General features: G+C 52.9%; 1 protein-coding gene across 4 annotated transcripts in view; it reads right to left on the reverse strand.

The window, feature by feature from the left end:
• Positions 1-1,737: 1,737 nt before the first annotated feature.
• The window catches only part of ERF (ETS2 repressor factor), a 37,423-nt gene continuing 17,161 nt past the window's right edge, over positions 1,738-21,999 (reverse strand). The window contains exons 1-4 of one of the 4 annotated variants that reach the window (XM_077336746.1): positions 18,182-18,289; positions 9,386-9,620; positions 6,179-6,294; positions 1,738-4,583 (exon numbers count right to left, since the gene is read on the reverse strand). In XM_077336746.1, the coding sequence (XP_077192861.1) occupies positions 3,367-4,583; positions 6,179-6,294; positions 9,386-9,620; positions 18,182-18,203 (1,590 nt within the window). In that variant the 5' untranslated portion in view covers positions 18,204-18,289 and the 3' untranslated portion in view covers positions 1,738-3,366. Of the gene's footprint in view, positions 4,584-6,178; positions 6,295-9,385; positions 9,664-16,790; positions 17,073-18,181; positions 18,290-21,999 lie in introns of those variants that run through there. The other 3 variants (XM_077336747.1, XM_077336748.1, XM_077336745.1) reach the window with 3 other exon arrangements.

Consider the following 21,999-nt stretch of genomic DNA (forward strand, 5'->3'; position numbering starts at 1 on the left):
TTTTATCTTTTATAGTTTATTTAACCATTTTAAGATCTGTTTGGTTATGTAACCCCATGGCCTATTTTATTATTTTGTTGAAATTTCAAACCCTATTTTTATAAGTCTTATACATATTTTATGCCAATAAAAGGTTACTGACTGACTGACTGGTAAAAAAATTGAGAAAGGCTGCTGTAACCTCTATACTGGATGTGGACATGCACTGATACATGTCCATACATGGCTCAACCAAGATTAATGTTCCCAACTGCTTGAGCTCAATGGGGTTGATTGTTGCCCATGCTCATGCTGTTCTGTATCTTCTGCTGTCCTGCTATTCATTAGTCTTCCAAAGTGAAAGTTAATCACTAAATGCGATCCTTGCATGTCTCATAGCCGTTGGATTACCAATCTGACCCAGCTAGTTCACGACCTAGAATTGCAGACCAAAAAACAGAGAAATGGAAATGCTTCGCTTCCATACAGCAAGAAAGGCAGGAGAAATATGACACGATGACTGAAATCCAGGGCCAGAATTTGTTTGCTCCGGGGAATCAGAATTCTGCATGAAGGCCCGAGGGAATATTCGAATCTGTTAGCCAGCTCTCCTTGGATCCATTTTGATCCCTGCTTCACAAACCAAGTTGAAGGAGACTTCTCTTCCCCAAACTGGGCTGAGAAATCACAGCGGCCAATCACAGTGACCCCCGACCTCTGTAGCTGAGCCCGCTGGGCCATCGCTGCCAAACCTGCCCCCCAGCCTGTCAAGGGTTCCAGCTGCAACTGTTGAGGTCATAAGTTTTTATATTAACTGCAGATACACAAAAAATGCTATGGGAGAGGGAGATTTACACACCACAACAATTTTTTTTTTAAAGAATTTCTGATTTTTCTGCAGACCTGAGCGGTCTCTTAAGTTTGCAGAAAAATCTCTTTAGTTTCAGTGTGGCTCCAAATTCCTAGATTTAGAGATCTGCAGAAGGGAGCTGGACTTTCCTATTAGATACATAGATTAGGGTTTGCGTTAAAGAGTTCCTCAGATCTCACGAGGTAGATATCTCACAGTCACACATACTACAGGAGACTGTTTCAGAGACAGAGTGACCTGGATTCAAATTCTTGTTCAGGCATGAAGGCGATGAGGCAACAAGGACACAGACATGATGGTTCTCTGCAAGTTTCCCAATTGTCAAAATAGGCGTTCTGCTTCCTGTGAAGTCTTCTTTGATACGCCGCATAATAAAAAGAAAAAGAGGATGAAATTTTGTATGGGTTAAAGGTGGTTCAGGTTGAAAAAACCGTGTGTGGGAGGGGAGAATCTTAAGATGCCATTCGGAAGCAAATAAAAGTTTCCTGTATTTAGCAGAGAGACAAAAATAAAAATTCCACAGGAATTTGGATTGCCTACGTGCAGGATTCTTTTTGTGTAAAGTGTGGAACACACAACTCTAATAAAGCCAGCTCTATGGAAACCAAGCGTTGGATACATGCTAACATGAAGGAGCGCTTAATATTTTTATCTCGTTTTGGGAGGCCCCATTCAAAAACTTTTGGAACTCAATGGCTCACCCTGGGCCAGGGACACCCTGCCGGCCTTATTTACCTCAGAGAGAGGGAATCCAGTATGCTAATCTGAGTTCCCTGGAGAATGTGATGGGACCAAAAATGAACAGGCAACATAGAAACAAGTAAAAGGTAAACCTTGAAGCGTCCAAGTTTTCTTTTTAAAAAAAAGGGGGGAAACAGGAGGCTATGAAATTTCAAAACCCTTTATTCGTTATTTTATTTGTTTGTTTTACATTCTTAAAATGAAGAAACCCTCCCCTTTCCTTGGTATGTACAAGAATCTGAATAAGGCTGTGTGTCTATAGATATATATATATATTTATATATATATATATATATAAACACCCTCGAGAATATTTTTGTTCACCCCACAAAGAGCAGGTCCAGCCCACCATGTATTTTTTTCCAAAACCCACTTGTGGAGGTTTGGCCAGCGTGAAAAGAAAAAGAGAGAAAAAAAAGCGGGGAGACTGGATAATCTTCTTGCTCAAACAGGGGTGGGTTGAAAACAAAGGCATATGTGTGACCGCCAGGGCTAGGGCACTGGCAAGGAAGTACAATGGGAGTATTGGGGGAAATCCCTGCTTTGTTTCCACAAAACACCGTCACTTCCAAAAAACCATGAACTGCTTTCCTCTCTTCTGACAAGACGGTCGAGAAAGGGAAAACCCGGGTAAATGAGGAAGTGAAGCAGTGCCTTGATTTCTTTGGGGGTGGGAAGGGGCTTTGCACGAGCAAAAGCTAGGCGATTGAAGAAACAGGAGTACCCACTCCCTGGTCACATCGTCTCAAAAACAGTACTTCATACAGGCACTTAACCCCCCCTCTTTAAATCCTAATACCCCCCCACCCACATCCCTCCCCAAACCAATAGCAGGACAGGCCAGAGGGGGTCCACACTGTGCCAAACCCACTTATTTTTGGTTACATAAAGCAATGAATAATGATGAGGTCTCTTGGGGGGGGGGGATGTATGGGGGTCCCTCTGCCACAGCTCTCTGTCCCAAAGTTCTACAAATATACTAATTTGATGATGATGTCCTTCTGACATAATTGGGGGGGGGGGAGATGCGGCCAAGGTGATTCTGCATTTAAAAGCCAAAATGCGGCTTCAACTCTTAGCGGAAGGGGGGGTCTTTAGTTATGGCTGCCCCCTCCGTTTGACAGGTGGGTGAGATGCAAATGAGATTACATATGGCTAAAATCTCTTTTTTATTAGAGAACCTATTGTGCTTAGTGTGCCAAGAGTGGGGGGAGTAGAGGAAAGAAATGATGGGAAGGTGGCTTTCTTAAGAAGCTCCCCCCCCCCCGCAAAAGAACCCGCACAAAGCCCAATGAAGGCCAAAAAAAAAGATATATATATATATATACATACATATATATACATATATATAAAATGTATTTAAAATACTCCTTATTTTTGTATTTCCTTAAAAAAAGAATGCCCGGGGACTCCATACTTTAAAGGGCTGGGGGGAAGGAGGGCTCAACAGGAAAGAGAACCGCTAAAAGGAAAGTTGCCCCAGCTTAATAATATCTTAGAAATCCCCCCATCCCCACAAAGAGGGTTTTTTAATATTTATATATATTCATATGTATATAGACAAGTAAAAACTGTTCAATATTACCCCCTACCCCTGAATTTTTCAGGCTTCCAAGGGAGGCAAAATAAAATAAAATGTACAGGAGTTTCAAGGAAGAAAGGGAAACGGAGGACAGTAAAAAGATAATCTCTTGAGTTAAGGCAGCAAAACCGGCCTCCTACCCTGCCCGTCTGTCCATCTGTCCTGGGAAGGGACGGGGCCATGTCTCCCAGCTCTAGGAGTCCCGGTTCTCAAGGGTCAGTTCAGCAGTGGCCCGCTGGAGCTCCGTGCTGATCCGCCGGCCTCCCGCTCTGTCCCCCTGACCACTGGTGTCCTCTTCCGCCTTCACCTTCTTGTCATCTATTTCCTCTGCCCCTGCGCCGGCTTCCAGCCGCTGATCCTCGCTCCAACGGCGCTTGAAACGCAGCTTAAGGGGGATGCACTTCCCGCTTTCCCCGGCCCGGGCAAGGGGGGGAGCCGCTGGCTGAATCTCCTCCTCTCCCCCTATCTTCTCCGGGGGTGCAGCGGGAGCCTTGAAGACCTCCTCGTCGTCTTCTTCCTCCTCACTGATGTCAGTGACCTCCACCGTGAGGTCCTCTTCTGACTCGCCCTCTGAGATGGGCTCCACCTTGATTTGAGGGAGCGGGGGTGGCTCGGCAGCCAAGGCGGAGGAGGAGGAGGAGGAAGAAGAGGGGAGGCCACTACTGGATTCCCCGGGGGGCACACTTGGGGGCGGCTGCTTCTCCCGGTTGCGGCGTCCCAGCGGTGGCGGCTGCAGCTTGAATTTGAAGGAGGTCGGGGGCTCCTCCGCCTGGGGGGGCGGTGGCGGGAGAGGGGGCTTGTCGAGGCGCTGGGGTTGCGGGATGACAATGTTGGGGTAGTGTAAGAAGGCTCTAGGGCTGAGGTGGTAGTTGTAAACGCTCTGGGTGTGGGCCTGGAGATAGCGCTTCATGTCCTCAGGATTGAAGGAGAAGTGGGAGCCCCCTGGGTACATGGGGCTCAAGGTGGGCGAGGGGGTGTAGTTCATGTGTGTTGGGGTGAGGGGGAGGGCTGGGGACAACTGAGGAGGCAGAAGGGTGGCGGGTCCAGCCATGGGGGACACCGGGAAAGGGCTGAGGGGCTCAGGAACCCGAGGGCGAGGGTAAACCCTGAAGAGGCTGTCATGGGTCAAGCGGGGGTGGCCGGGCACTGGATGGCCGCGGAAACTGCCCGATTCCCCTCCCCCACGCCTCTGCTCCTCGGCCAAGGACTCCTCCACTTCCGAGTTGGCCGATGTGCCGTCACTACAGTCGCTAACGGAGCCCCGGGCCAAGCGGCGAGCCACAGCCGAGAAGACGCCAGGCGAGCGCAGATCCTCGGCGGGGGACAGCACGTCGGATGGAGTGGAGGGCGGGAAACGGAAGTGCGAGCCGCCGGAGGGCACTGGTGGGGCGCTCTGGGGCACTGCCCCACCTGCAGGTGCATGGAAGAGGCAGTTAGGAAAGGCCACCTGTCTGACACTACTTTTTCTCCTCTTGCTGTGTATTTTCCAAATCCGGGCATAAACATGACATTAGCCAATTCCTAGTAAGGCCGAGATGGGCCGGATACTGTCTGTTCTGGCTGGCTGCAACCTCCTTAGACAGAGGTTCGTCCTGTTGGTTGAGATCTTCCTAACTAGAGACAACAGTCTCTCTGAACTTTACATTTAGGCAAAATATGTGTTCTTCAACAGAATTATGGCCTGTCACTGATTCCTCCCCAATGACTTCTCCCAAACTTTCCTGTTCCTTAGTCACATGCCTGGGAGCAGTGACGAGATTGCTCAGAGTCATCTCAAGTCAACCTTCAAAGATGGAGGTCCTTTGCCTGGGTAGGAAGGATCCAAGCAAGGAAGCGCGTCTACCCGACCTGGACGGAGTGCGTCTAGCAGAGGCCCACCCAGAAACCTGGGTGTGATCCTTGATCCCGCCCTCTCCATGGAGGCACAGGTCATGAAAGCTGGCCTACATACCTACACCAAGCCAAGCTACTAGCGCCCTACTTGGCACCAGAACACCTAGCCACAGTGATCCATGTGACAGTCACCTCTAGTCTGAACTTCTGCAACTCACTCTACGCTGGCCTGCCCTTGACTTTGATCTGGGAACTGCAACAGGTCTAAAATGCTGTGGCCAGGATCCTCACAAGTACACAGTGAAGATCCCACATCTGGCCTACACATCAATAACTATTGCTGGCTCCCAGTTGAATTCCAGATCAGGCTTAAGGTTTTGGTAAAGGCCATAGGCGGTCTGGGCCCAGTGTACCTGAGAGACTGTCTCCCTCCATATTCTCCCCAAAGAGCCCTACACTCTGCCACTGCCAATTGGCTGGTGATCCCTGGCCCCAAAGAAGCACACCAGACCTCAACCAGGACCAGAGCCTTCTTGGTCCTGGCCCCCCACCTGGTGGAATGAGCTCCCCGAAGAGATCAGGGTCCTTCCTGAATTACTAGTTCCAAAGGACATTTAAAAGGGAGCTTCTCCACCAGGCATTTGGTCGAGGCCGGATGATTCAACATCTGCTGGTCTCCCAAACACCCCCCTCCATGATCTGAGCCATGCTGATCTCCCCCAGGTTCATGTTAACAGTTGAGTTGTTGTCACGCATCTGTTATAGTGTTTTGTTATAATCTGTTATGCTCAATTTTGGAAGCAGTTACGTTATTATCACTAGGTTTCGATGTATGCCTGTGACTTTTTATTTAAACCGCCTTGAGCCTTATGGGAGGGCGGTATAGAAATTTAAGAAATAAATAAATATTGACCTTCCACTGGGTGACTACTGATTCTGCGTTGTACACTGGGCCCATCTGTCAATGGCTGTGTGTAGTCAATGAAACATCCGGTAATAAAACATTCAAATTCTGAGCCCTGACCTCCCCCCCCAGTGGTGCTGTATTTTGTAACATGTACCTATGGGAAATGTGCTGGCTTCTCCGAGTGACCAAGACTGCACTGATATGGCTCCCCCCCACCCCCGTGTTTTTCCTTTTAGGTCTATATGCATCACGAACACACACTCACCTCCCATGCCCATGTCAATGAAGGGATAATTGACTAGCACCAACTTATTGAAGTTGAACTTGTAGGTGAAGCGTTTGCCCTTGGTCTTGTGGAGGATCCGCTTGTTGTAGTAATACCTGCAGGGTGACGGGAGTCCAAGGTCAGCAAGTCCCAAACCTGATTTGCAAACGTCCACCACAAAAAGCACTATGAATATGCAAGGCAGGAGACGTAATCTTCTGGCACAGCTCCAGAAGGCTATGATTGGGTCCCCCTACCCTAACCTGAGGACTCTGAGGCTGCAGAGGGATGCTCGACTCTCAAAAGTCAAAGGAAAATCTTGTTAGCTTTTAAGGCAGGGATAGTCAAACTGCGGCCCTCCAGATGTCCATGGACTACAATTCCCAGAAGCCCCTGCCAGCATTTGCTGGCAGGGGCTCCTGGGAATTGTAGTCCATGGACATCTGGAGGGCCGCAGTTTGACTACCCCTGTTTTAAGGTGCCACTACTCTGGAATCTTGCTCTTCTCCTGCCGGTCGGAAATGGCTACCTACCTGTTCCTATGGAAACTAGGAAGAGAACTTTGGCAAAGAGAACCCCCAAGTCACCACTTTTTCTTGTTTAAGCAGGCTATTAATTTGGGGGAAGGGCAAGAAATTGGAATGGGCTGGTTCCAACTGAAATTCACACTGGTGAACAAGAAGGAGAAACCCCCTCCCCAAATGTTATGCCATGGATTATAGGACCTGCGTAGAATCTATATGGACTGAAGAATGTAAGCATGTTGGTCAAGAGAGTTAAGCAAAATCTGTTGACTTGGCCTCCATTTCTGTCTTTGAGCTGTTAACAAGGCCTGGAAACACATCCCAGCCCCTCAACGAAATCATGATAGAGGCTGAAACACCCCCCCTTTTTCCAGCCTAAACTGCTGGACCCCCTCTCTGTATTTTAAGCTCTCTTCCCAAAACCAAGTCAGAAGTTTGTCCTCCTCTTCCTTCCCTTCAAGCACGCCCAAAGATCTCAAGAACTTGGCATCTCCTCTTCCCTTTAGAAGACAGAGCACCAACTGACCGCTGAAGCCACATCCTAAGCACCTCCGGGTTTGAATACACAACCCACCGGCAGAAAGGTTAAGCTCGGTCTTCCCTTGATTTTGTCACCAAATCTTACAGTCATAGCTCCTCTTCCCTTCCCCAAAGCGGATCAATAAATCCACAAGGACGAGTGTCCCAGGTACAGGAAATCCTCAGGCTGACAAATGTGAAAAACGTGTGGAGAACTGGGCGTAATTAAAGCCAAAGGAGTTTAAAGGGTAGCCTAGACCAGGGGTAGCCAAACTGCGGCCCTCCAGATGTCCATGGACTACAATTCCCATGAGCCCCTGCCAGCGAATGCTGGCAGGGGCTCATGGGAATTGTAGTCCATGGACATCTGGAGGGCCCCAGTTTGGCTACCCTTGGCCTAGACAATGAATGAACAACAACTATCGGAAAACTAATTTTTGTGAGATCTTGGCTGTCATGCTGTGTTAAAAACGTGAGCCCTCGTGGGGAGGGAGCTGGCCTTTTCCTTATTTCTGTTCTCAACAAACCCTGACATGGGTGGCCCAGACTAGCTCGATTGCATCAGATCTCAGGAGTTAAGCAAGGTTGGCCCTCGCCAGTACTTGTGAGAGGAGACCACCAAAGAAGCCCAGGGTTGAAGGACAGGCATCGGCAGACCACCTCTGAATGTCTCTTGAAAACCCATAGGACAGCACTTCTCAACCCAGGGGTCACGACCCCCAGGGGGGTTGATCCACCCTTTCAGGGGGGCTGCCACGGTGGCTGCCTCGGCGGCCCAAAGAGGAAGGGGTTGAGAACCGCTGGTGGCGGCGACCCAAGAGGAGGGTGTAGGGTTGCGTGCATGCTGGTGACCATGGAAGGCCGAGGAGGCCAGTGGTGCGGAGGGGTGCCGGCAGCATGCCAGCCAGAGCCCGCACATGGGTGCCACCTGCCCTCCGCGCCACGGCACTGACTGCCTCGGCCTTCCACGATCGCCAGCATGTGCACAACCTGTGGGTTGCCAATGCAACCACTGCAATGGGGGTCGTGGCGGCAGGAGGGTTGAGAAGCGCTGCCATAGGAGGTTGGCCCTGAGTCAGCCTGCAATCTGATGGTCCTCTCCGCCACCCCTATCCTCAACGACAAAAAACCCCGGCAATCCCCACTGAGGCCCAATGTCACCCACCAGACAGAAAATTCTGGACAGGTAAAATGGGCAGTGTACCCTCAGGCACACCACTCTATCCACCTCAGTCCACTACCACTAACAAAGTAGCAATAAGGGACCTACTGCACAGGGTTGTTTTGAGGCCAGAGGATAAAAAAAGAATACCCAAGAGAGGTGTAGAGGGAGAGAATCAAGCTGCCATCTGTCATTCAACCTTAACAACAGTCAGGCAATATTCTCAGTAGGGACCACCCTATTGCGCTTTGTGGTGGAAAGAGGGAACGAACCAATAGGGGGTTTCAGAGTTATTTACCGAGACTAAAAAAAGAATGGTGATGCAACTTCATCGAGGGAGTGAGTGTCTTTGCTCATCTTTCTTCGTTTCAAAGACAGAAAGGTTTATATGCTAGGAAGACGCTCTACCCATGAATAAAAAAGGCAAATGCCTGGATGCTGAATCCAGGTATTGGTTCCCAAACACTACAAAGAATTAGAGCTGTTTTTTTCTTTTTTTTTACCCAGCTTTTCACTACCTGAAGGAGTCCCAAGATGGCTCACGAACATCTTACCCTTCTTCTCCCCACAACAGATACCCTGTGAGGTAGATGGGGGTGAGGGAGCTCTTAGAGAACTACTCAGAGACCAGCTCTTAGAACTGTGACTAGCCCAAGGTCACTCCGCTAGGTGCATAGGGAGGAATGGGGAATCAAGCCCCGTTCTCCAGATCCACCGCTCTTAACCATTACACCAGGGGTGGTCAAACTGCGGCCCTCCATATGTCCATGGACTACAATTCCCATGATTGCCTGCTGGCAGGAGCTCATGGGAATTGTAGTCCATGGACATCTGCAGAGCTGCAGTTTGATTACCCCATCCACTACACCATGCTGACTCTCAATTCTTGCATGTTTCAGAATCCAACTTGCTTTGGAGAAAAACAGGTGCCAAGTTTCTTTCTTTCTAGCTGTGACAAGCTACTCCAGCCATTTTTAGCGGCCCAGTTATCGCCTGGCTCACCTCAGAGCACGGCTGAGTTTGTCGTAGTTCATTTGGGGCTTGCATTTCCGCACCCCCCAGAGCCGGGCCACCTCGTCTGGATCCTTGATGACAAACTCTCCGTAGTCCCCCTGCCAGGCGATGACGTCGTGGTACTCCTCCTTGCGCAAAAGCTCCAGGATAAAATGCCACAGCTGGATCTGCCGCGAGCCGGGACTCGACTCGGGCTTGTAGGCCCAGTCGGGGAAGGCGAAACCTGGCAAAGGAGAGCGGAGCGTTAGCCAGCTTGGAACAGAGGCCTGGGAGAAGGGCGGGGAAAGAAACCAAGGGGGGGGGGGGGGAAGAGGCAAAGAGAGAAAAGAAACCACTTTATAAATGCTTGGAACCAAGCCGCAGGCGTTTCTCGCACCCTGATCCGCTTCCCGCATCCCATCAGCGCATTCTAGCAGTGGGGCTTGGAAACCAATTGGACCGTGGGGTAAGAGCAGGCCCTGAGCATCCCAGGCTGTGGTTACAAGGTGCAGAGCGCTCCCCCCACCTCGCCACGGCTGCCGAGCGGCACGCATGGGGAGGGAAAACAGGAAACCGGCTGCTGCCACCGCCTTATTCAGCCAAGGCGGCTGGGAGGTTGGCCAAGCGCCTTGCGACTTCCAGGCTGGGTCCCAACTAGATCCTCTCCCCCCCTCTTCCCAACCTCCCAAGCGTGGGCGGGGAGGGAGGGAGAGAGCGGCAGGGCCTCCCCTCCTCCAAGGAGAAGAGCCCTTCTTTATTCTCGAAACTTTTGGAGCCTCGCCCCGGGACCTCCACAGACACACAGAAGACCCCCCTCCCTCCCAAGTATAGGGGGGGGGGGAGACCATAACACCCAAGGAAAAAGGGAAAGGTGGAAGGAGGGGGCAGGGAAAAAGAAGGAACACAAGAAGGGGGGGAGGAATAGTTCCAGCTTGAAAACTCTGGGAAGAATCGGCTCCATTATGGCCCAGGAGGAAGCATCAACATGTTTGGAAAGAAAAGGGTGTGTGTGGGGGGGGATTCTTTGTACCATGTTCTTACTGGGCCAGCTTGGGGGGGGGGATGGTTAGGGGCTGAGGTCAGCGGCTCTCAAACAAGGGGCTCCTTTTTGTCGCGGCCGGCCACGAGGCAACCGCCAAGCCCAACTCCAGAGCATTCCTTGGGGGGGGGGGGCACGGGCGAATGAGACAGAGCTGCACAGGCTGGGGCCTGCAGGAACACATGTTCGTGTGCACAGGCCAAGGCGTCTACCAAGCGGCACTTTCTTGCTGGCTGTACGGAGGGGAAGAATAAATCTCGTGGTCTCCTGAGAGCGCCAAACTTTGGAGGCCTTTTGTCTCCAGGTTGCAAGATTTGGGGAAAAGAGAGGACCTAGAGCAGGGGTAGCCAAACGGCGGCCCTCCAGATGTCCATGGACTACAATTCCAAGGAGCCCCTGCCAGCGAAAGCTGGCAGGGGCTCATGGGAATTGTAGTCCATGGACATCTGGAGGGCCGCCGTTTGGCTACCCCTGAACTAGAGGGTGGGGACCTCAAACAAGAGTAGAGCGCTGTACAACCCATCTCCTTCGGGAGACAAAGTCTTTGGTCGCCCACCCCTGTCCCCTCATAAACAGGAAGTCAGGGGGGGGGGGCAGACAATAGGCCACCCTGCGCACATGCCTTCCGGGGATGGGGTCTGTCCCAGTGTCAGCAAACAGAAGTGGCTCTCCCAGAGAGTTCAGGGGAAAAAGTTTTACACGGCCAGGACAACACCCTCTCCTTAGGGGGGGGGGGCTGAGAAGGTACTAACCACCCCCCTGAAAAACACCAGCCTTAATGCAAAGGAACCGCCTCTGCCCACCCACCGAGGCGTCCGTCGGGTGGGGGGGCTTTGTGGAGACCCCCCTCCCTTTCCTCCCACACATTCCATGGGCCCTTCTCTCATATCGTCTCCTTGGCTGAAATTGCTGAGCTGATGCCCAATGGCTGGGGAGTGGGGGGGGAAGGGGTGTCTGTAAGCTTTGCCAGGGGGAAAGGGAGGGAGGGGGGGGGGCTGTGGTTTCCCATTTCCCAAACCCCAGGCGCTCTGAGCCCATCAATAATTCAGGGCCCTGTAATGGAGGCCGGGGACGCGGACGCCGGCTCAAGGGCACCAGTGGAGACGGAGCCATTAGGGTGGTGATGTCATCTCGGGCCGGTGTGTGTGTGTGTGGGGGGGGGGGGGAGCGCTATAGATGTGGTCCTGAACATACACACACACTACCTTGGGGGGTGGTATGCCTGCAATCGAACACCATGCGTACGCCCGCACTCCCTTTCGCCCACCCGTCAGCCCAGCTCCCAAGATAAAGGAAGGGCCAAAGTCTACCATGGCAGCCGGTACAGAGTGGCGCTCCCCCAAAACACGAGAACAGCTGAACATCCTTCGCACCCACAGCCTTGCTCCTTGGCACCACAGGGCCTTTTGCAAACAGAAACCACCCTGCCCCCCCCCCCCATGTACCAGTCTCCAAGCAACAGGCAACAGCAAGGGAGACAGAAGCTAAAAATAAACCGGAGGAAGAGAAAAAGAAACAGCATCAACCAGGCAGCACCCCAAAAGGAAGCCACGAGAAGCACCCCGCATTTACCAGGCTCAGACTCCCACAAGCCTGGTGGATGAGGAGTTCCACCCGCGGCCTGTTGCTCAACTGACCACAGAGGATGCCCATGTCCTGCGCTGGCACAAGCCGGGTGGCAGCTGCAGAAAAGGGAAAACGCAAGTGGCCCTCCAAGAGATTTGGGGAGAGGAAGACCAGGGACTCCTCTTCCCACCGATTAGGGGAAACAGTTTGCCCTTCTTAAGATGTTAATTCTGGAAAGTAACAGAGACAGGGCGGCCTGTCTATTAGCACAGAGGGGGAGGCAGAAAAGATGCCAGGCTCAAAGTCCATTTCCCTGAAAAGAAAGCCTCCCTGCCACCCCCAGGCCCACTCCCGACACCCCTTTCCCTGTTCAGTCCCCCCCACCCCAGCCCTGCACACGAGTGGGTGAGCCACGTCCCTCCACGACCTTGGGGGCGAAGGAGAAATGAGCGGAGACCAGTCCCCCCCCCCAAACTCCTCCCCCGGCTACAGCATCTGAGTCAGCACCACTCAACACATAGGGGCCTGTTCTCACTAATTAGCCAGGCGGGTGGGTGAAAGGGGGGGGGAGAGCAGCTCTGACATCAGCCGCCTGTCGAGATCCAAACCCGGCAGGGCTGAATGGCCTACTGTTCTTTGGCTGGTGCTACCAGATACGCTGGCACGTTGCTGTTCTCCGCCACCCCACAACCTCTCCGGCCCCAAATGGAGACCTCTCAGAGCGTACCAGGGACAGATGAGCCCCCCCATCTCCCCGCAATTATTCCAAGTTTCACATGACTGCGACAATGAGGGCAATCCTCTGCACATCTAAACAACTCTCCATTGGCCACTCCGTAAGAGGACTTTTGTCAGGCGTTGAGTCAACGGCTGGCTGTTGTTGTTCTCTGCCTTGCCGCATAACGTCACCCCCTGACCACGGGCCACGCTGCACCTGTGGCTCACCTGACGACGTGCAACGGCCATGTGGTTGTTCACAAGTATGGTTTTCACATATAAGAAGACTCCATGCAATCTGCGCCAGGGCTTCATTGAAGACTGCCTTCTGCAGTATTCACTAGTGATGCGAGAATTTAGGACAGGGGTAGTCAAACTGTGGCCCTCCAGATGTCCAAGGACTACAATTCCCAGAAGCCCCTGCCAGCATTCGCTTTGTAGTCCATGGACATCTGGAGGGCCGCAGTTTGACTACCCCTGATTTAGGAGGCGAGGCGGGGGCACAGTTCACTCGATACCCACGTGCCAAGGAAATCCACTATCCATCAACCCCAAAACTAACCTCACCTTCGAGTGTCAGACCTCATGCATGCCGCAGAGATTAAAAAAAAGAGGAAATTCGAGTTGTTGGTCAACTCTGGATTTCCCAGGCATGGGGCAGCCCTATAAGCACATTGGTCTAGTAACAAGGAAGCATAATCTATTTTTAAGAGGGGGGGAAGAAATTAAAAAACCCCAATTGAACAAGTAATCAGTCCAGTTTTCTGCATTGTGTAACATATCGCAGCCAATATTTTACACACCCTGTTTCAGATTTCTGTAATCTCGGTCTTATTACATTGCTTATCACTTGTTGCCATGGAGCTGACGACTAACCATCTTGAGTCTTGGCAGGAAAGACCGCTTATGAAGTCAAATATATATATATATATTTTTATAATCCTGATCAGCCTTGTAAATAAAATGTTGAGTGCTCACAACGGGAAACACCAAGAGAACACAGTCTGGAAGATGACAATCCTTCAGGCCTCCCCACCCCCTTCCCTTCTCCCAGGGCTGGTCTGGCTGTTTAAATTCTCGCCAGCTAACACCCTTCTAGGAATGCACCAACTTGTTCCCACTGTAGAGGATGAAAAGACGGGGAAAAGGGATGCCTGGGGTCTTCCTGGGGCCCCTCAGAGGTGACCCCGCAACACCCCAGCCACCTTCTCTGATCAAGATTTCAAGATTTGCTGTCCTGGGGCGAAAAACATCTAGTTCAGGGGTAGTCAAACTGCGGCCCTCCAGATGTCCATGGACTACATTTCCCATGAGCCCCTGCCAGCATTCGCTGGAGGGCCGCAGTTTGGAGGACATCTGGAGGGCCGCAGTTTGACTACCCCTGATCTAGTTTATATGATGATGATTTGCTTCTCGGAACACCAGACTGCCGATTTCCTTCCACTCGCATGCCAAAAAATCTAGGCACCCAGACGACGTTCTTCAAGGTAGCCTGAATCCCAAAGCGCACCACCCAGTGAGTTGCTCAGTGAGCATCTTGCATATGCCCCCCCCCTGCCAACTCCAGCATCCTCCCTTCAAAGGGGAAGAGGCACAGACAGTCCTGCGCCCCCTCCTTCCCGCCCACCCCTAGCCTTACCACTGTGTCTCCAACTCAGCCACCCAGTTTGCCAACCTTCGGGAGGGAGTCAGTACAAAACCGCCGTCTGTTGGCTGGCGCTGCCCCCAGGCCTGGCACCGAGCACCAGCAGCCGTGCGCCAAGGGGCGGGGAGACGCCGGCAGTCTCTACCACCAAGACGGTGAGAGGGCTATGCCACCCACATGCCTCCCAGCCGTATCTTCTGCAGCACCCCAGGGAGAGTTCCCCCCATGGAACCCATCAGCCCCCCAGTTCTTGGGCACAAGACTTTGAGGGCCAAAGAAGGCAATCACAGCCCCACTGCCCCCCCCCTCTCAAAGGGAGCAAGGAGCAGCCTAGCTTTGGAGCGAGCCAGCCGCAACATGTACACAATGCGCTGAGTGTTCGCGGCCCCGGCTCTGAGATTCCCACTTTCCATGCATGGGCTTTTTCTGGCCAAGCCCGGCCCTGCACACCTCCCTTCGTAGTTTTCAGCCCTCCCAAAGTAGAAAAGAGAAAGAGCGAGCGTGCGCGTCTGGGGCCCCGACAGGGCTCTTACTTTGCCAGCAACTTTTTCTGTGCATTATTTGAAAAGAGATTTCAAAGTGCAGTTGAACTGGGACTCCATCTTAAAAACACGTCACCTCCTTTTGTCTGGTGTGCTAACTGGAGGGCTAGCTCTGTGAAGAGCCTCTGCCGCACACGTACCCCCTCCCTTCAAGGAACTATGTCTATTTTGGAAAGGATGTTCTATGATTATTTGCAGAGGGATTTCCTGGAAGACAGCGAAAAATGGAGGGGGGGAGAGAAAAAGAAACTGGAAATTAAGTTGATATCTCTTTAAGTCACCCGCCCTCCTCCTTTACACACTCCAAACCACATCACCCCTGTGACTAATCCCAGAAGCCAGAAGCTAAAAGGGCTGGAATTCGATCCAAAGCTTCAGAAGAGAAAAGGGGGGGGGGGAGAAGAGAAGGGGGAAAAAAACCTTAATATTACATCACTCCCCAATGCCAAGAGCTCCTTAAAGCCACATGCACAACTACACTATTCTCTGGCTTTTACAGATCAAGTGTATGGGGTGGGTGGGAAAGAAGGGGGGGTTGTTGCGTGCGCATGAATACACACTGGTGGAAGCCACATCAGAGAGCCTCTGCTTGCAGCATGCCAGCAAAGGGTGGCAAAGAAGCCCGAACCAGACGTTCCCCCTCTTCCTCCCCCCCATCGCCACACACAGAAGCTATGGCTGGGGGGGGGGGAATAACCCAAAGTGGAAAAATTAAGCACAGCTTGCTGGGATCTCAGCCCCCCCCCCCATGTGCCTGCATGCGGCACCGGAGTTAATGCTGCAAAAGATTTTTATTTTGTTAGCGGCTTGGGCGAGGCCCAAGAATTATTATAGGTGTAGGGTTCCCCCCCCTTTTTTTGAACCGAACTTTCCCAGAGTTTTAAGAGGAAACAACAACAACAAAACCAAAACAAAAAGGAAGTTTGTGAGCAACTTGGGGGGGGAGCTGCAAGAGAAGAGGTGGTGCCAGCGGGTGGGGTGGACAAGTCTGAACAGGAGCAAAAGAGGCACTTAAAAAAGAAAAAAAAAGACAGACAAGATTCCAGGATAGCTTCAGATTCCAGGAGACAGACAACCGGAGGGGGGGGAAGAGGGGTGGCGCCAGGGGGGGATGGTGCGCAAAGCCCTGAACAAAACCAGAGAGAGAGGGGGGAAGGGGGGGGGAAACAAGGGGGGAGGAGGAAAGAATCTCACCCTTCCCCAGAGCCTATGCACACACACACACACACACCAGAAACTAAATTAAAAATGAAAGCTGCCCTGTTTATTATTATGGAAGTCCCCAACACTATTTGTCCTCCAACCTTCCTGAACTTTTTTTTTTGGGGGGGGAGCCATTTTCAAACCCATTTGTCTCTCTGCCTCCTGTTCCAAAACTCAGCTTTGTCTCTTCTTCTTGCCCGCCCCCCCTTTTCCTTCCAAAGTCCTCGCGCTTCTCCAAAGGAAACCACTCCAGAGCCCTGTTTGCAAGCCCTGTTCAAAAGGTCCCTTCAATCCCATTGCCCCCGCCCCAGCGAGCCCCCTGGTCAAGGCGAGCAAGCTGTGAATTATCCGACTGGGTGGGGAAGATGGGAGATTTCAGGACCCCTCCTCCCTTTTCTTAAAAGAAAGGGGGGGGGGGTAGAGTGCGGGTTAAAGTCCAGCGCTGGAAGGTTGGAGATTAACCTTCCCCCGCACCCCCCAAGACGAGACCACGGGCCAGATTTAAGGTGGCTTCGCCGGCAAGGGAGTTCCTTAGATTTCCGTGCCCCCCCTCCCGGGGGAGGAGGTTCCGCACATCTCAGTAACTCTATGGGCTGCAATCTTTAAAAATAATAAGTTATGGGGAAAGGAGGGAAGGGACCTTCCCCCCCCCCCGGCCAAGCCAGCTGCAGCCTCTCTCGTTCTCCCCCCCCCCAGGTCCACCTTAACACCACGTTGTTTGTCGGAAACAAAAGTTCCTTTTTCGAACGTCGAATTTCCAGTTCGCAACTTTTCAAAAAAAAAAAATCTTCTTTCTCTCCATCGACCCCCCTCCGCTCCCCCGCTCCACACGGAAGCGCAGCCATCCGCGGCGCCCGACGGCCCAGGCCCTTGCCCACCGCGATCGCCAGATTCTTGCCGGGGCGGGGAGACACTGATCCCCCCCCCCGCAACGATGTCCGTGGGAGACGGATGGCGAGAGAGAGCGCTTCCCCGGTCTCTCCTCTCTCTGCGTCGTTTTTCTGGGGCTTCCAAGCCGGACGGAAGCCCCCCCCCTCCCACCGAGCCAGAAAGCAGAGTCAAGACCCCCCCCTCCCGCCCCGGACTTTTCCACTCGGGGTTCCACGGCCTCTTTTCCGCGTGCACGAACAACGTGGCGTTTCGGATCCCCTGCAAGGATTTCTCAACCCCCCCCCCCCCGCAAGAATCTGGGTTTCGTGCAAACATTGCCGGGACACCCCCCTTCCTCCCCCCCCCGGGCCCACGCAGCTCGCCATTCATTCGCAATTCGAGCAGCACCCCGTGGCAGACCCGGGGCCAGATCCCCAGGACAGGATCCCGGGCGGGCCCCCTCCTTCCCGAAGCCCCCCCCCGCGCTCTCTCCCCCTCTCCCGGAGCTTCCGCGCTTCGGGCCCCAAAGTGATGCGCCCCCCCTCCTCCCTATGCCGAGAGGAGCCTTTGGGCGAGCCGAAGCGGTCGGCGACACGCAACAGGTCCCGCGGCTCCTTCCAAACTCCAGCGGAGCAGAGGGACGGAAGCCCCCCCCCCCGTCCCCAAGACCTTGCACGCGCGCTTCTCCCTGCAAACGACCCCCCCCCAAGAGAGTCCGGCCCCCGAGGATGGAATCGGGGAAGAGGATTCCGACAACAAAAACTTTGCACTGTCTGCCCCCCCCCCCCCGATCTCCTCCTCTGCACGGCGACTCCATGACGGCGGCTCCCGAGAACCGCAACTCAAGGCAGGCGAGTCATCCGCGGGGGAAGGAAGGAAGGACGGAAGGTGCGGGCAGCGAAGGCGCCGACGCGGGGGAGATCGGGGGCTTCGCCGTCCGGGGCTGCCACCCAACAGCTTTTTGCACTCCCCGCAAAAAAACAAACCCAAAGCGCCCAGGGGTATAATGCACCGGCTCCTTCCCCCCCGGATCCCGCTCCCCAACTCGGCGCCCCGCAAAATCGCCCACTCCACGACCCCCAACTTCGGCGCAGAGATCCAACTTTCCAGCCCACGTGTCGCCCCCCTTCTCCTCCTCGCCCGGCCAGCGACTCCCCCTTGCGAGGCGGGGGTCCTCTTCCTCCCCCCACCCAGGGCGGGGGTCCCCCCTTCTCGGTCCCCACCTGCGTCCGCCGGGGTCTTCATGGCTCCTGCCGCTCGCAGCCTCCGGGTCGGTCTCGGGCTCTGGCCCCCCTCGCGCTCCCCCCCTCGGCCTCATATGGAGCCGGGACGCCCACGCCCCCGAGCGCACGTCACCGCCGCGTCGCCATGGACACGCACGGCCCGCCCCTCCCTCCCTCAGCTCGGCCCCGCCCACGGGAGGAGGAGTGGCCGAGGCCGTGCGGGGAAGTTTTCTTTGATCCGCCGTGTCGGGGGGGAGGGAAGGGGGGCCGCGGACGTGGGAAGGCGCGCGCACCTCCGGGCTCCAGCGCTGTGGCGCGCCGCCCTCCCGCCACGGGCTGCGGGGCCCCCCTTGCCTTGCGCGCCTCGATCAATCGCTCCATCCATCAGGACTCTTCACCAAGGTAACCCAAAGCGGTGCCAAGGAGAAAGCTGCGTTTTGCAACCTGTCTGCATTATGTAAAATCCGCTCCATCTGGCTGGCTTCGAGAGCGCCTCGGCTAGCCGTCCCGCGGGACCCACAGCCACAAGAGGGGCGCGCTGGCCACTCGTTTGGAGGCAACCCCTTGGGGTACGGAGGACAAGCAATATTCAAAGGCGGTTTGCCTGTATCAGGACCTTGGGGATTACTTTTGGGGGGCTCCCATCCAAATACCCACCAGGGCCAAAGCTATTGAGCTTCTAAGATCTGCGAAGGTAAATTTACAGAAGTGAAGATTGTCCCCAGCGAACAACAGACTTCTCTCTTGCCAGTTCCCTTCTGCAAGTTACTGGGTTTGTTTAAATACAGCTCGGTGCTGTATGAGCCAAAGGGTCTCTGCCCCCAAGCAGGTTACAATCTAAAATCTGGCACTCTAGGGGCACGCTTTGGGAGTCTTGCCTGGCAAAGAAGGGAGAGCATGGTCATAGGGGGGGAAAATAAAATTCTGCTGTAGAATATACTAAAGAATATGGCCACAGGCCATAGGAAATGAGGCCTAGGGGGATTTAAGCCCATGGCGTTAGAGCAGTATTGAGCAGGAAACACTTCCAACGTACAAGGTGGAATTGAGTGTTGAATCACTCGAGAGAGCAGGAGGCCTTTGGACCAAAGACGGAATGAAGGTTGCAGAGAAAAGGGCATGCTACTGGACAGACAGGGAGGCAGGTGAGAGCATGGTGGTCCATGAAAAAATGTGGGCCAGACCTAAGTGTAGAAATATTAGGCCTAGGAAATAGTCACTATAATAACTTCCAGGTTTTATTAGTCAAGGGAATTTTAGAAGAGTCTCACATGCATTAATGGGTTCTGGTCAAACTTCCTAGGAGAAATTATTCCATCCTTACCAGGCCATCCGTAAGGCCCTGCCACAAAGGTTCAGAGGTCTTTCCACCTTCATAAACAGCACCTGGGACACAGATCCTACTTTCCACCTCTGTTGTTTCCAGGTCCAGTTTATCCACGTAGCACGTGCTAAGGGCCCTGCACGGTGCCTTCTCCCCATGGATCAGGGCCTTAGCATCTTTCCTCCACACTTTCCGTTCTTTAAGGATGCTCACACCCTTTTCACTGTAGGGGGGCCCTTTGCCCATAGTCTGGCTGTTCCCACCTCAATTATACTCTGCTAGGGCCCCACAAACCCTTAAAACTGATTCTGGCGCTACAGGTCCCGCAAATCCTTAAAACACTCCAGATTGCTCCCCAATGTATCTTCATAGCCCTGAGGACTAGAAACAGCCTTTAAACTAAAGCCAAAGTTTCTCAGGTGCCGGAACAAAAGTCAAATAACTCATACATGAAAGGTAAAGGTATCCCCTGTGCAAGCACCAAGTCATGTCTGACCCTTGGGGTGACGCCCTCTAGCGTTTTCATGGCAGACTCAATACGGGGTGGTTTGCCAGTGCCTTCCCCAGTCATTACTGTTTACCCTGCAGCAAGCAGCTGGGTACTCATTTTACCGACCTCGGAAGGATGGAAGGTTGAGTCAACCTTGAGTCAGCTGCTGGGATTGAACTCCCAGCCTCATGGGCAGAGCTTTCAGACTGCATGTCTGCTGCCTTACCACTCTGCGCCACGGGGCACCAGATTCCAGGTAGAGTGTGCTGATATTCCAGAATTACAACTGACTACAAGAGATCAGTTCCCCTGGAGAAAATAGCTGCTCCAGAGGATGGCATCTATGGAATTATACCCTGCTGAGTCCCACCCCTGTCTAAGCCCTCCCCTCCCCAGCTCCACCCTCCATCTCCAGATAATTCTCAGCCCAGAGTTGGTAACCTTAAAGCCTGGCAAGCTTGAGCGATTGGGAAGTTGTCAAGTTAACCGCACACTGTACACTGCAGCTAACTTGGAAATTAAAGCGACTTCCGGATGTTCTCTGCATTACATAAGGAGAGACTGGGATACCTGACGGGCCAGAAAAAAAAGGGATCGAAGCTGGGCAAATTACAACAATTTCTACGAGCGTTGAGGATTACCTTGTAGGAAAAGACTTACGGCTTACTAAGAATTACTCAAGCCGTGAGCTTTTGTGTGCACAGTACACGTTGTCAGACAACGAAATGGGAGTGCGCACGAAAGTCTTGAATAAAACTTAGTAGATCTTAAGGTGCCATGGGACTCCAACTCTGCTGCTTACATGGCGACCCACTTAAATCTGGTTCACTAAGAGGTTTTGTTTGTGTTTAACACGTGCTTTCCCAATCTGAAACAAAAGGGCTCCAGTGACTCAGAGGAAGGAACCCAACAATTCTGGAAATACCCTGAAGGAAGACAGAGAGGATAAGAGAAAAGGCCAAGATCTTATACAGATAAGAGAAAAGACCAAGGAAGACTGCCCACACAATGGTCCGAGGGCACATGATGCTCTTACATGTGTTAAACCTAAGCAGGTCGCAGCCTAGAGTGGAGGCAATGTAACCAGTTGGCTCAACCAGACAAGCAGACTAGGTAGCAGCCTAGGGGTGGTACAATGCAGGGGTGCTACTCTGTGTGGCCAAAGCAACAGGAGACATGCTGCTCCTGGTACAGCTGGCTCTTGGCACAAGAATACTCTGCCTCAATATTCTTCTGTCACACAAGGAAAGGGCTCATGCTTGGTTCCTATTGGGATACCTGCATTGGAGTTCCAAAATATATACATACAAGTGGGAGCCTTTGAGGACTGTGGGATGGGGATCCACAAGACTCACCTGCACAGACAATGGTATTGGTTGCGGAAGATTATATTTTGTTAAGTTTTCAGATTTTTCTGCAAACCTGGGGGAGGGGTGTTCCTCATTTGCAGAACTATCTGCTTATCGTCAGCATGGCCCCAATCTGCAGTTTTAGAGGTCCGCAAGATGGTCACTGTTGACTACTAGAATATAAGAAAGCTCTGTACAAATCACTCTAAAACACAGGGCCCAGGGAGTCAAACCGAACAGGTTAGGTGCCACCTGGTTAATCGCAGTCTTTCTGTAAAGCAGGACTATTAATTAATTAAAGAGGGTTTTGAGTAGCAGGCGACACTTGAGGTATGGTGCATCTGCAGGGGTGAGGGCAAGTTCAGCTAGAACTCAGAAGAATCAAAGAGAAGAGCAGGGCTGGGAAAGGCAGAAGTTGCTTGTTCCTAGGCCATGGGGCATGCAACAGGTACTGGCAGATCCACAGGAATGTGATAGCAGGGAGGGATCCCTGTCCGGACAAGTTAGAGAACATGCAAGATTCCATCTTTTGTGCAGACAGACAGGAGACACAACGACCCAGGGCTGCAGAAAACAGGGAGAAGAGGGGGCTTATGGACACAGCCTATGGGAAGGAAATCATCTTTCCACATTCCCATAAACGCACAGTTCCGCT

Source organism: Paroedura picta, chromosome 5 (assembly GCF_049243985.1).
Source record: "Paroedura picta isolate Pp20150507F chromosome 5, Ppicta_v3.0, whole genome shotgun sequence".
NCBI lineage: Eukaryota > Metazoa > Chordata > Lepidosauria > Squamata > Gekkonidae > Paroedura > Paroedura picta.